The sequence below is a fragment of the Uranotaenia lowii genome, chromosome 1 (genome assembly GCF_029784155.1).
Source record: "Uranotaenia lowii strain MFRU-FL chromosome 1, ASM2978415v1, whole genome shotgun sequence".
Taxonomy (NCBI): domain Eukaryota; kingdom Metazoa; phylum Arthropoda; class Insecta; order Diptera; family Culicidae; genus Uranotaenia; species Uranotaenia lowii.
The window spans coordinates 172,232,425-172,245,866 of record NC_073691.1 but is presented as its reverse complement, the minus strand read 5'-3'; the positions used below and the strand labels follow the sequence as shown (position 1 = coordinate 172,245,866).

Genomic DNA, 13,442 nt, shown 5'->3' with positions numbered 1-13,442 from the left:
TTATTGCACTATTGCTACATCGAAAAACAGAGCGACACTCATGCGCAACACTCCGCCTCGCATCAACCGGAACTCAAACCGGTAGGCTCCCACCTTTGGAAACCAGGGAAGAAATCCAGTTCCTAGCGGAGCCATTCTCATTTGGTATTCGCCTCTCGGCAGCGGACACATCCACCGACCCAGCACTCGTTCCGGAAAATTCGTATTGTACCGGTATCGGAACCAAAACTGACCATAATCGCAACTGTTGAGATAATCGCATACCGGAACCGACCGGAAGTTAATCGGAATGGGAAAGGCTTCGTAACCGTAGTCCGGTGGCCGGTAGAACATTTGCGTAACCAAAATCCAACTGTTGTCCAGATCTTGTTTTAGCTGCCAGCTTCCGTCCAGGGTTGGTGGCGCACCGCAACATGACTGCACCAGCTTAAGTTGACTGAAGTTCGCAACGTCGGCCCCGAAAAGTTGTTCGATTCTATTGAAGCTGACCACAACAGCTGGTCCGTTACCAAAAACTCGGTAGAGGACGAAAACACCGAACGCAACGGCCAATACTGAAGCGAGGCTCATGTTCAACTGATGCATTGTAGAAATGTCATTGCTGGTAGATATCGTCGAAAACCATCTTCGATTTTATCGTGTACATATTTCATTCTTCTCGGTATACAGGTGAACACGCTAAAAGTTGGACACAGAAATAGAGGAAAATTCTTGACAACCGTAAAAAATGTGTGTTCCGGTCCGTCATCATCATTGGAAAGCAAATAGAAAATTTCAATTTAAAAAAAAGTTTATTCAACCCTGCCCGAAATATTTACACAATCTTTGCCGGCACCTCGAAACAGGTGATCGATTTCGAGCCACGGCTCTGCAGTTCCCAGTGCACGACCAGGCTCATCTTCGGGTAGATTTCCAGCACCGGGAATTCCCGCTTGTAGACGACCGGAACGCCAGCCTTCAGGGGACATCCGGTTTTGGTTTCACCGTCCTCGGCAAACAGATAGTCGCAGGCATTGGTTCCGTCCACGCCGACGAAGGGCAGCGGCAGTCCCAGCACCTGGGCAAACACCGTCGTCGTCAGCGATTTGATATCTTCGGCTGCCGGATAGAACAAAATTTTTGACGAAACAAAAACAAATTAGAAACAAATTATTAGTTTAGCGCACCTACAATTAAACCGGATAATCTACGATTGCGAGGCATATGATTACAGAGTTTTGTCGGAAAGGGTTTGAATAACTCTCGCATTTACATAACACAAATGCGTGTGAAAATTCGATGATTTCATGACGACTGTTTGATTCTAGGGTCGCCCACTCACGATGCAAACATAGTTCTTGCCAACGCAAACGATTGTTGGCTAAAACAGCAAATAAAATAATGAAAAAAAAAACCAACTGCACTCCGACTGGGGCTGAGTAAATGGCCAAAATTTGTACATGCAGCATCATCATACACCGTGCCACAGAGGGTTGTCTGCTAAAAAAATTGGATCAAAACCGATTTTACTCAAACCGACTGCGCGCTAATCCAAGCAGTGCCATAAACCACGTAAATAGTATTCGCAGCGACAGAACTTCATCGAATTTCAATGCATTTGTAAAAATTTGGTGTAATGTATGGCCCGCTTAACGTTCTATAAGGCAAAAGCCCGGCACAAATGCGATGGATTTCGATGAGATTCGGTCGATTCTGCGAATACAATTTGCATCGTGTATGCCACTGCACAGTGGTCCAGGACGGAACTTTATTGTGACAAAATAATTACGAAGATACTAACTATAAGAGATAGACAAATGATGTCTTCAGCAAAAATGCTCATCAAACCGTTCATCTTAAATCAAATATAAGGGCGTGTGTTTTTTGCATGATTCACACATAAAAACTTTTCCCAGTGAACAGATAAAGCCAAACTGTCTTGTACAACGTTGTAGCCAACGGTTTTTGAGGCAACTTTTCCGAAGAAACCACATACTTATGTCGTTTCGTAAGCGAGTTATGATTTTTTGAATATTAAAGTTCTAGGGTGTGTCGAAAAAAACAATATTCTGAGGACGAGGAAGGTATCTATTATCCCTACGAAAGGGGAGAGGGGATCTCTCAAACAAAAGACAAATGCTTGCATAGCTCGAGAATCGATCAAGCAAATTTTACCTACCAAATTTGGTATGAGAAAGTATTTGGGTACGCGAGATATTTTTAAGAATATCTGGTACCACTCCCACCTTCTAATTGATTGGAAGAAGTAGAAGGAGGGTCCTTATTTGTTACATAACTGGAAATGAAAGGTATCTGGGTAAGAGAAATGCTTCTATGAATATTTGGAGTGCTTCTTCCAGTGAGGAGATTAGAAAGGAGGAGGGGGCTCCCTTACAATTTTTAATCTAGCTGAAAAGTGAATCAAGCAAATGGAACCAAATTCGGCATGGGAAGGTATAAGAATACGCAAAACGATTATTTTCCTTTTTGAGATCCCGCCCTTATTCCAGTGGGGAAATAGGAAGGGGGAGAAGGCGTTGCCACTCTGTTTTTACATAGCTCTAGAACAAATCGAGCAAACTGATCCAAATTGGGCAGAGTATTTGAGTATAAGAAGTGTTTCCATGAAAATTTGGTACCACTGCCTCCTTCCAGTGGGAAGATGGGAAGGGGAAGGGGGGCTCCTTTACAGTTTTTTGTATAACTCGAGAATTATTCAAGCAAATGGAACCAAATTTAGCATGGTTGAGCGTTTGGCTACGATAAATCGTTATATCAAATTTGGCGTAGGAGGGTATTCGGGAACGATACATATTTCTATGGTTATTTGAGATCCCTTCGCTTTTCCAGTAGGGAGATACGAAGGGGGCAGGGGGCCTCTCTTACAATTTTTTACACAACTCCAAAATTTATTAAGTAAATGGAACCATATTTAATATGGGATGATATTAGGACAGGAGAAATTGTTAAATGAGTATCTGGCACTCATCTCTTCTCCGATGGGAAGATGAAAGGGGGGGAGGGTTCCCTTACAATTTTGTGCTCAATTTGGGGTACTAATCGAGCAAATGGAACAAAATTTGGCATAGGAGGATAATTGGGAACGATAAATGTTTTTATGATTATTTGGAACCCCACCCTTTTTACAGTGGGGAAATAGGAGAAAAGCGGGGGGGCTTCCATACAAATTTCTGTATAGCTGAAGAACAAATCGAGCAACTGGATACATATTTTTCATGGGATTTTATAAGGGTATGATAAATGTTTCCCTGAATCTTCGGTATCCCTTTACCCTTCCAGAGGTGAGATAGGGAGAGGGAGGGGGGCTCCTGTAATTTTTTTTACATATCTGGAAAATTTTCCAATAAAAGTAACACGAGGAATATTTCTATGATTATTCGAGATCCCTGCCTTCTTTCTTGGGAAGATAGGAAGGAAGGAAGGAAGGAGGTGCCTATACAATTTTTGGCACAACTCGAGAGCTTATCTAAGAAATGGAGGGGTTTTGGGAACGAAAAAATCGGTATGATTTTTAGAAACGCCAAGCTCTTCAAGTAGTGGAGAATTTTAGAATAAATCGAGCACTTATCAATCAAAAAAACCATCTTTTATAAGAGAGGTTGTTTGCGTACGAAACGTTTGGAACCCTCCCTATTTTGGGGTGGAGTAGGAAAGAAGTAAGTTTATCTCCTATTTTATTTAGCGAAATTCGAAAACTAATCAAACAAATGGAGTCAAATGTGGCATGTGATGTAATTTAGATTGTACCAATTTTTTTTAATGAAAGTTTTTTAGCCACTCCAGTCAACAAAAACCAAATAATTAAAAAAAATTGGTGAGCCCTTCCCATTTGATAAGAGGGAGAGGGTGGAAAATCAATACAAACAAAACATACATAATGGCATAATTAAAGAACTCACGAAACTTACAAAAACACAGTTAAAATTAAAACAAATTAAAAGATCAAGTTTTACGAAATAAGTTGAAATCATCGCCAGCAGCAGTTCTCATTTTAAAATGAATATTTACCAAGACAAAAAAATTGCAAATTTAATTTATTTTTGGACGAGCAAAGAACAACGGGTCAGCTAGTATGTTTTTAAACATTTATTTCTGTCTGTCTGTCTGTCTATCTGTTTCCTATAGACTCGGAAACTACAGAACCGATTTGCTTGAAACTTGGCAGGTGAATGCTTTTGACGCCGGGGAAGGTTCCTTTTACAGTTTGAGATCTCTTCCTCTTGCTGGGAGGGGGGTTCTCCAAACCAAAAAAGAAATATTTGCATAACTTGAGAGCCTTGTAACAGGAGGTTTCTTATGGTCGTCGCCACAAAAGGAAAAAACGAAAACATTTGTTCAAATTTTACAGTTGGACACTTTTATTTTCACCCACTCAATCTCCCGACTATTCTGGTCATTTTGTTTAGGAGTGTATTTTTTTTTTTGCACGTTCCACTTACGGTTCTTGTCCGACTGGCACCTTCCTGAGAACCATGCATGGTCCCACTGTCGGCCTCGTACTTGCCTCCGAGACTCTCGACCACCTGGCCATGCTGCTGCTGGTGTTGATGTTCTGCTGCTGGCATCTATTGCGACGCACCGAATTGCCGTACCGGATGTTGTTGTCATTCTGCTGCTGGTGCAGCACTTTCCACACAGCCGGAGGTGTGGCTGGTATCGCACCGATGGCGCGCACGACCTTGCCGTGCCGGATGTTGTTGTTCTGCTGCTGGTGCAGCATCTCCCAAGCAGCCGGAGGTGTGGCTGGTGTCGAACCGATGGAGCGCACGACATTGCCGAGTCGGATATTGTTGCCGAAGTCGTTTCCTGCTGCTAGTGCAGCATTTCCCTGGCTGCCGGAGGTGTGGGCGTTCGAGGTTGCTGTTGTGCACCTTTTTTGAGGGAACTGTTGATGTGTTGGCTCCGAAGTCGGCGATGATGGAGTGGCCATCTGTGCCACGATCGCCGCCTCTGTCCTCCGTGGGGATGCGGAGCAAAAGCCCCGAATCTTTCCGCAGACCCGCATGCAAAAAAGCCTCCGCACTAACGACTCAGCACCACACTTTTTTCCCCTCTTGCCCAAAACTGACGTTCGGAAATATTCTTCTTCTTCTTCTTCTTCGTTTTATGTTGATGGCCAGAGAATTGGTAAATTTGTCCCAATCGTGATAGTTCCGTAGATGGTTAAACTGTATACAATATAGGATGATGTGTTCGGTTGTGAATGGTTCTTCGCAGAGCTCGCAGTATATTGAGTTACGAACTCTCATTATACCAAGCCAATTCGCGATTTCGAAGCTAATTTTTGACAGATCGTGTGCGTGCAAAAAATGTAAACAAACAGGTGGAAATACTAGCTTGTAAAAAATTACTATTTTCTCTGATTTGGCTAGGATTTTCAAAAAATTGTGGATACAAATTTAAAGTAGAAGGTTCAGAGATTATTTTGAGCTATAGAAAAAAATGTGTAAGTGCCGTGAAGCATCGCACATCGACATCAAAGCAGGTCAATTTTTTACCACTCCAAAAACCCTTCTGAGTATTTCAAATATTTTTGAATGAAAACTTAAGCGAAATGCACATTTTCAATTGCAGTTTGTTAGAAGAGAAGTCAATTAACATTCCATCAAAATTTGGGAAGGACCCAACGATTGGTAAGCTAAATTTTTTTATTCGAAAAAAACATAAATTTTTGCTATTTTCTAAAAGATTTCCTTCTGCTGCTGCATACAATCAGGCGCAATCATTTTAAAGGTGGAAGGCGGATTGGGATATTTGATTGTGGTTGAAATGAAAAAAATATATCCTTGAATTTCTACACAATTTAAGTTTACTTTGATGCTATTCAATTGACATCGTTCAATGGTTACACTCAGAAATGAAAAAAATATGAAAATTATTATATTTCAATAACTCCGATATTTCTCTGACATTAATATCCAGAAATATTAAAAAATAACTATTTCAGATATTTAAATTTATGCATCCGAATAATTTCTTGGCGTGTAATGATCCAATGCATAAAATTTAATAACCGAGAAATTATATATTATTTTGTTCAAACAAACGCTTTGTGCGTTTGAGTCCCAACTAAACGGGTATGAGCACATGCTAGATTCTTCAGTTGCTAAATGCCTTTCAACTTGACTGCATGCAGATTCCATTCTCTTTAAATATTTATCTGAATCGTATTTAAAAAGGATGGACTCAATTGCAGCATGTAATATTACCAGCGAAATGCACATGTTTTTATGCTATGGTCAATTATGCACATTGACCATAGAACATGGACGAAAATCAAACGATTTTCGTTTGGTTTTTCTGTTTATTTCTGCTTTAAGCGTTTGCCTTTACGTTACGGCTCAAACTTTTATTTCTGACCACCAGATGTCGTTCCATAACATTTCTCAATGCATAAATTTTAATCGCAGAAATATTTCCCAGTGAGAAATATCCCAGTAATTACACCATGAGAAATATCCGTGTGCGTAAAGAGGGAGATATGTGAAAATACCTAAAATATAACTGTTTGATATTTTATTTATTTCTGAGTGTATATCACGTTTTGTACTTTTATCGGACCTTATGATCTGAATTTTTTTGGGAAATTTTATTGAAAATAAAATGTATAGAACCACTAGCCGTACAAAATTTCAAAGTAAAATTTAACATTTAATTCTGTCTTAGGCTGGAACTATTTAAATTTTGATCTAACGTTTTCATTAAATGTAACAACTAAACCAAATCCAATAATTATAGTTTAAAGTAACAACGAAAAAATCGTTCATGCATACAGACCAGCGAGAAGCGCATAAAGTTGAATAAAAAGATATAATATAAAAATATAGATTATTGGAAAAAATTAAAAAGTTTAGAAAATGGACGAATTGATTGTTTTTCATGTTAGTTTTTTCTGAACGACTGGCTATTTTAAAATGGAGCTATCAAATAGAATTGACTCTTCTACCAGGCTTATTTATTCTAATTTAATTGAAAACAAACTCCAATTTTTCAAAAGAGTGTTTTCTTCACTCCTACATTTTGGATTTATTTAAGTTTTCATTTGGTTTTATGAAAACTTAACTCGAAGCAATGTCAAGTCGTCAAACATTTATCGTTCACCCGGAATGCTGCTCACGCAACATCGTACTAACCCAGATGGCAGCAGCGCAGCTTCGAAACAGCGGATAGGGTGAATAATCATGCCCACTTAATATTCGATTCATGGTTCTAATTTCTGTGTTTTTCAGTTTGCTGTTCCAGTACCATGGTTTTCGGTTAAAAGCTGCTTGAAAGCGGTAGAATTTCGAACCTTTCTGTGATGTATGTACGTACTCCTGGTACCATCTGTTGATTGAATTTAACCACTCATTTTTTGCTTTCAGTGTCTTATCACTGATCCGTGATTTATTCACTAGTATGCATGGGCTCGACAGCCCTTGTTTAGCCGCAGTGTCTGCTTTTTCATTACCCACGATTTGTATATGCGCAGGAATCCATTGTATGGTTGCTTTTTTCGATTCGGCTAGTTTTATTATTTGGAAGGTAAGTTCATCGAATTCGTTTGTTTCTAATTGCTGATTTAGGATTCTACATGATGCTTGGGAATCTGTAAGAATTAATGTCCTGTTTGCTATAATTGTGTTTACGTTTTCCAGTGCGGTTTTGATAGCAATCATTTCAGCTGTGGTTATAGAGACTTCGTTATCCAATTGCATACTAGTTTCTTTACTGTCATCTTCTTGTTCGGAAATATTGATGAAAGTACAAGTTTTTTTTCGTTTTTCGGGAACTATGGGCTGTCGGGTTTTTTCAAAAATAAGTTCGATACAGTGGGCCAAATCTGGTCGAACAAGTTGGTTTATTTTTGATTAGGGTTGGGTTTTTTAACTGCATTTTTGCTCAAATCACACCATAATAAAAGTTCTAAAAATCAACTGTAACAGCCTTTCAAGCTTATGGTACCGAATTCGGCACGGGAGGGGATTTAGATACGAGGAATATTTCTATGAATGTTTAGTACCCTCCTTTTTTCTAGAGGGGAGCTTTTTTACAATTTTTAACATATTTAGCTCGAGAATCAGTCAAGCAAATGGAGTCAGATTTGGCATTGTAGGGTATTTAGATACGAAAAATGTTTCTATGATTATTTGAGACCCTCTCTTCTTCCAGTGGAGAGACATGACTGCGTGACAGGGGAATTAATCAAGCAAATGGAACCAAATTTGGCGTGGGAGGATTTATTTGAATACGGAAAAAGATTCTATGGTTGTTGAGACCCCTTTCCCCTTATTCCAGTAAACAAATAGGATGAGGAAGGGGGCCACCACAGTTTTTTTACAAGATGTCGAGAGTCAAACAGTCGAAAGGCATCGAATTTGGTATGGGTTTGTATTATGATGCGATTAATGTTTCTATAATTATTTGGGACTCTTCCCTTCTTTTATTGAGATAGGAAGAGGAAACGGGAGCCTCGATCATACATTTTGTTACATATCTTTAAAATAAGTCATACAAAAGAAACCAGCTGCTTCTAAATAGTGTTGAAATTTGGAATTTGGAGTAAAACAGCATTGAAAATCGAAACCCTGGGAAATTTTATCGATTACTTGGAAAACCGGAAAAAAGAGGGAGTTTCTATAATAAAAAGCTGTGGCCACCGTGGATATTTGGACACACGGAAAAAAATTGAGTGGGTATTCCAAAGACGTTGTCATGATAATTTTACCATTTTCAACTACGTAAAGTATAACATCAGTTTTGTAAAAGTGTGCATGAAACATTATTGAAATTACTATGTATCTGGTAATTTTCGATAACTTTCAATGTTTGTTGTCGAAAATACTACGGTCATGATAATTTCATCATAATTTCTATTACAACTAGCGTTCGCATAGTAATTTAGACATTGTGGCACCAATTCATATCAACAAAATACTACGCACATGGTACTTTTGAGACCAAAACATACTTGACTCAAAAACATCATTGCGTATGATAATTTTACTATGGTAAACATTTTTGTTGTTCATACTAATTCAGGATCATTAATCATCAAACCCGTGAGTAAACAAACAAATTTTGAGTTGCTTTCAAGTTTCAGAACTTTGAAAATCCTTCCAGAGCATCGGAAGAACACACTAACATTGACCGACGTGTATCGGAAGTGTGAATTTTAATGTTTTAAATTATGTTATAATGCATGCATACAAATAAACAAACAAACATACATAGTAATTTTACTATTTGAATCAAGCTCCTCGCGCATACTAATCTTTATCATAACACATGCTAGTTTCATCATGAAACATATTAATTTTACTAGGCACGAAGTAAAACAATGCATCACTTCATTGACAATTTTACTAAAACGCAATCGAATTTACTATGCGCAGCCAAATGAAGCACATGGTAAAATACCTATGCGTAAGGTATTATAAACAACAAAACATATTTGACTCAAAAATATGGTTGCCTGCAGTGTTCTGAAAATCGCTCATTTTCAAAGAATGTTTCTGATTGCACTTCGCACCTGAACGTACAGCGGTTGGGTTTCGTTATTGATTGCTACTGGACCTACCCGATCATCGATCGTTCAATTCATCGCTAAAATACAGATCACCTCGCACGATGCTTGCTGTCGAAACAGTGCAGCACCATCATCAAATTGGAATCTCACCAATGCGCAATGCATATGGCGAATCTTGTTGGTCTTCGATCAGGAGTGAATGGATCAGGCAGTGAGTGAGTGATACATGAAGCCGATCATTAGCGTATTTTGTTTGATTTGATATATAGCAAATTAATAAATTTATTTGTTGTTATAACGTTTTTTTAACATCAGTATGATCAAAATCAAATTGTAGTTGTGTTTGTGAGGGAAAGATGTTAGCTTTCGCCGGGTTTTTCAATTTTTACAAGTTCTCTTTTTAAACTGTCGGCCGTCACGTTAAAACTACTGAGAATTTATGGTGTCCCGCACAACTGTTTGATTTTTCTCGTCCTGCAAAAAATAATTTTGAATTTCATATAATTCAGGCAGATACTGAGTGAGCTACATTCAGAATGGATCAGTTTGTATCTCACTCATCTCCGATATGCGATGTTTGCTAAACCGATGATTCTGAATGACGCGACTCGGTTTGCATAGCTGATAGGAGCGCTGATCGAGATTGCATACCAGCCAGGCGAAGCAGTTGCGAGAGGCGCTATCCCATTATACAATCAGAATGTTTCCAACAGGAAACGCATCCTGAGTGTTTGTTTTGATTGATTTTCGGAACTCTGGTTGCCTGTTGTTCATTTGAACCACGAATTTAGTAATTTTACTATGCTTTTTTTTGTGTGCAACCTTAATCCAGAGCACGGTTGCCATATGTACAGATTTGTCTAGAAAAGTACAGTTTTTTTTCATTCATTTTAAGTACAGATTTGTACAGATTTTTGGCATTTGATGTAATCCAAAGCACTGTGTTTTTAAATATGCCATGTAAATAATTCTGACCTAATGAAATATTTATTATTTTTCAGTGAGATTGATTTGAGAGACTTTGAACGGTTTAAAATTCAAAATTGTATCAATTACAAACACTGGGGTGTAAAAACAATGTTTGTGATGATTGCACTAATTTTTTTCATATATAGTTGATAAGAATAATTAAGCATTTTTGTCAAAAAAGTCAAAAAAGATTTTTCACTCGAAAGTACAGATTTCGATGTGTCAACGCTGGTCCAAAGGTGACTTTGAAAACTTTTCCTTAGAACACAGATAGCAACGATTGACCGATTATTACGCGTCAAACGCGCAATATAGGTTGAGTAATTTAAAAATATTTCAGCCTCCCCAAGCTAGGGATTCCAATAACCTATATCTGTGTACATACGCGCCAATGGGTAATAACTTCCGGGATAATTGACATGTAACTCAACACTTACAGGGCGTGAACTTCTGGTTGATGGACACCTTGGTGCGCCTTTTCAGCTTGCAGGGCCCTTTGGTGCAGTTGCTGATGTCGACGGTGTTGCTCTCGATCGGAACCAGACTTTTGGTGCCTGCAACGAAGCGGAACACGGAAGATAATTGTTAGTTACCCATACACTTTATTACCTGCCGCGCGCCGTCGTTAATTAGCTCTTGGCAATCTACTTTTTTCAACTCATCGAATCACACTTACTGGGGCATCCATTAACAACCGTTGCCTCGGCGTAGAGGTAGAAGCTGCTCAAAGCCAGCACTGTGATGATGAGGTGGTTCATGTTGATGTTAGTTAGGTGACGCTGTTTGCCGATTTACTCAACTATTTCAGGTTTCTGAAAAGCGAAAACAAAATAAGTTGTTGTTATCTACCAGTTCGATCTAATCGGCAAGGACGTCTGTATTTAAGGTAATATTTGAATTATTTTTTTTTTCTCCTCAATTATGAAGCGCGCTTTCAAACTGGCTAGCTCATGGTGGGAAGCCAATATTTGCCCAATCAAATGAACTTCTGCATGAAGCCACTCATCGAGACAGCCTCTCTAAGTGATCAGTAAACAAGTTATGCATCGCTAGAGGCTCAATTTGTGCACTTCAACTGTCAGACCTATTTGAAAATCATCAATATCGACACACTGTGTCTTCGAAATATGTATAGCTCATGTAGCTAGAAAAAGAAGGAAAGTGGTTATATAGAGTATAACACTCTCGGCCAAAAAACACCAAAGCCATACATACATACATACAACTGTCAGACCTGATTCAAAATTCTCATCAACAACATTGTCCTCAAATACCGGTTTTTCTTCTTCAATGAAGAATATTACTATTTCGTTTTCTAATGATGTTCACTAATACCGACTTTCGATACCGGTGACCAGAGTCCCGTGACGTTATGAGGTGACTCGACTATCGTCACCTCACGCGCGGTCACGTCATGTGGCTCTCAAAATAAGCCCCGTTGAAAATTCGTTTCTTATTCAGAGTTGAAATCTTAATCTGAACCGGAAAACGAAATGAACTGCATTTTGTAGATCACTGTCGATAACCACTCAATAATTGTTAGTAATAGGTAACAACAATTATCACTGCGCACTAGCATGTAAAGTACAAACGTCGTTAGAAAATTACAGTAAATTCAATTATAGTAGATGCATCATAATAGACTCTAATTGGCTTTAACCTTTCCTGCTACTGATGGACTTTCTAACTGTTGAACAACTCGTGAACAAACCAAGAGATCACATCAGTTTGAATCCTACAGAGTCAAGTCACCAGTACTCCCAAGCATTCATTATTGTTCAAAATAAAAGTCTATTTTTCCCTTTGGAAGCGTTCAGATTTCAACTGCTAACTCAAATAGTATTCACAATTAAAATTGAAATTCAAATTCAGAATATAGAAAGCAGATTCCGAATTAAGATTACGCGCGTACATACTCTACAGCGCCAATGGTTGTGAACGATTTCGACCACAGGACTAAAGAGTTTCAAACATGCGTTCGTTGCTCGCCCTGCGTGTTGAATGGAGCTATGAAAATTAATTGCATTCACTATCGGAAGAGATCGTATTGATTAGTTGGATAATATCGTAAACATGTGGGAATTTTCGTTATTGTTCGCAAATAAATAATATGGACAAGTCGTAATAATAGTGGTAGTAGTAAAATACACCCTGTCCGACCAAATGTGCGCGCGTGCCTTCGTCGAAGTGCATAAGGGGTACCTTCAAGCGAGTGGCATTTTAGTTTGAAAAACAGAATTGAACAAGTTGGATGGAAAAAGTTATTTTAAGATTCAAGGAAGTTATCAAACATTGAGGCATTTTCCCTTAACAGTTCAGGAAGAAGTTGGTTGTGGTGGATATGGTAAATGGATCGATAAGTTTGAACTATTCATCAGTAATAAATGAATGAATAAATTTAAATTAGAAAGAATAAATAAATCTTAATCAAACATTGAACAGTCGTCATGAAACTTTGATTTGTAGCGTTCAGGGATGCCAGGTGTCAAAAATTTGGACAACATAAAGAAATAATCAGGGATTTTCAGGACATCACAAATTCTGGTTAAATTGCATAAATGAAGGCGAAATACAGGTACTGTAGAAGCCTTAATTTATGCACTGAGGTGGGTTGGCCTGCAGTTTATATAGGAAAACACCGCATTTCAATATAATTTGAACCGAACATTATTATCGGTTCAACTATTTTAGTACAGATAAGTACGATCTCCTGATATCTAGAATACAAATAAAATTGCAATTCAGATACTTTTTTGAAAATCAGGCCAATTCAGTACATTTTAAGTACATACTTTTTTTTAAAAAAAATTAGGACAAATCAGGACAATTTATCAAATCAGGACAGTCTTTTGAAAATCAGGACAAATTCTGATTTATCAGGACACCTGGCACCTCTGGTTGCGTTATATTTGAAAGACAATGATTGATTGAAGTTAAGCGTGGGTTGAAGAACATGAAAAGAGAA

At 38.3% G+C, this 13,442-nt stretch overlaps 2 protein-coding genes across 4 annotated transcripts in view; both read right to left on the bottom strand.

The window, feature by feature from the left end:
• LOC129738153 (uncharacterized) lies at positions 1 to 585 on the bottom strand. The gene has a single exon (XM_055729338.1). It carries the CDS (start codon positions 583 to 585, stop codon positions 1 to 3), a length of 585 nt encoding a protein of 194 aa, XP_055585313.1.
• A 187-nt stretch (positions 586 to 772) lies between these two features.
• The window catches only part of LOC129753707 (ecdysteroid-regulated 16 kDa protein), a 43,892-nt gene continuing 31,222 nt past the window's right edge, over positions 773 to 13,442 (bottom strand). For all 3 annotated transcript variants that reach the window (XM_055749704.1, XM_055749583.1, XM_055749644.1), the window contains exons 2-4: positions 11,154 to 11,289; positions 10,915 to 11,031; positions 773 to 1,098 (exon numbers count right to left, since the gene is read on the bottom strand). In XM_055749704.1, coding sequence (XP_055605679.1) covers positions 815 to 1,098; positions 10,915 to 11,031; positions 11,154 to 11,235 — 483 coding nt within the window. In that variant the 5' untranslated portion in view covers positions 11,236 to 11,289 and the 3' untranslated portion in view covers positions 773 to 814. The remainder of the gene's footprint in view (positions 1,099 to 10,914; positions 11,032 to 11,153; positions 11,290 to 13,442) is intronic.

What these genes read in the sequence shown, in the direction of transcription:
- LOC129738153 (XM_055729338.1), bottom strand. Translation starts at nt 585, where the DNA reads ATGCATCAGTTGAACATGAGCCTCGCTTCAGTATTGGCCGTTGCGTTC.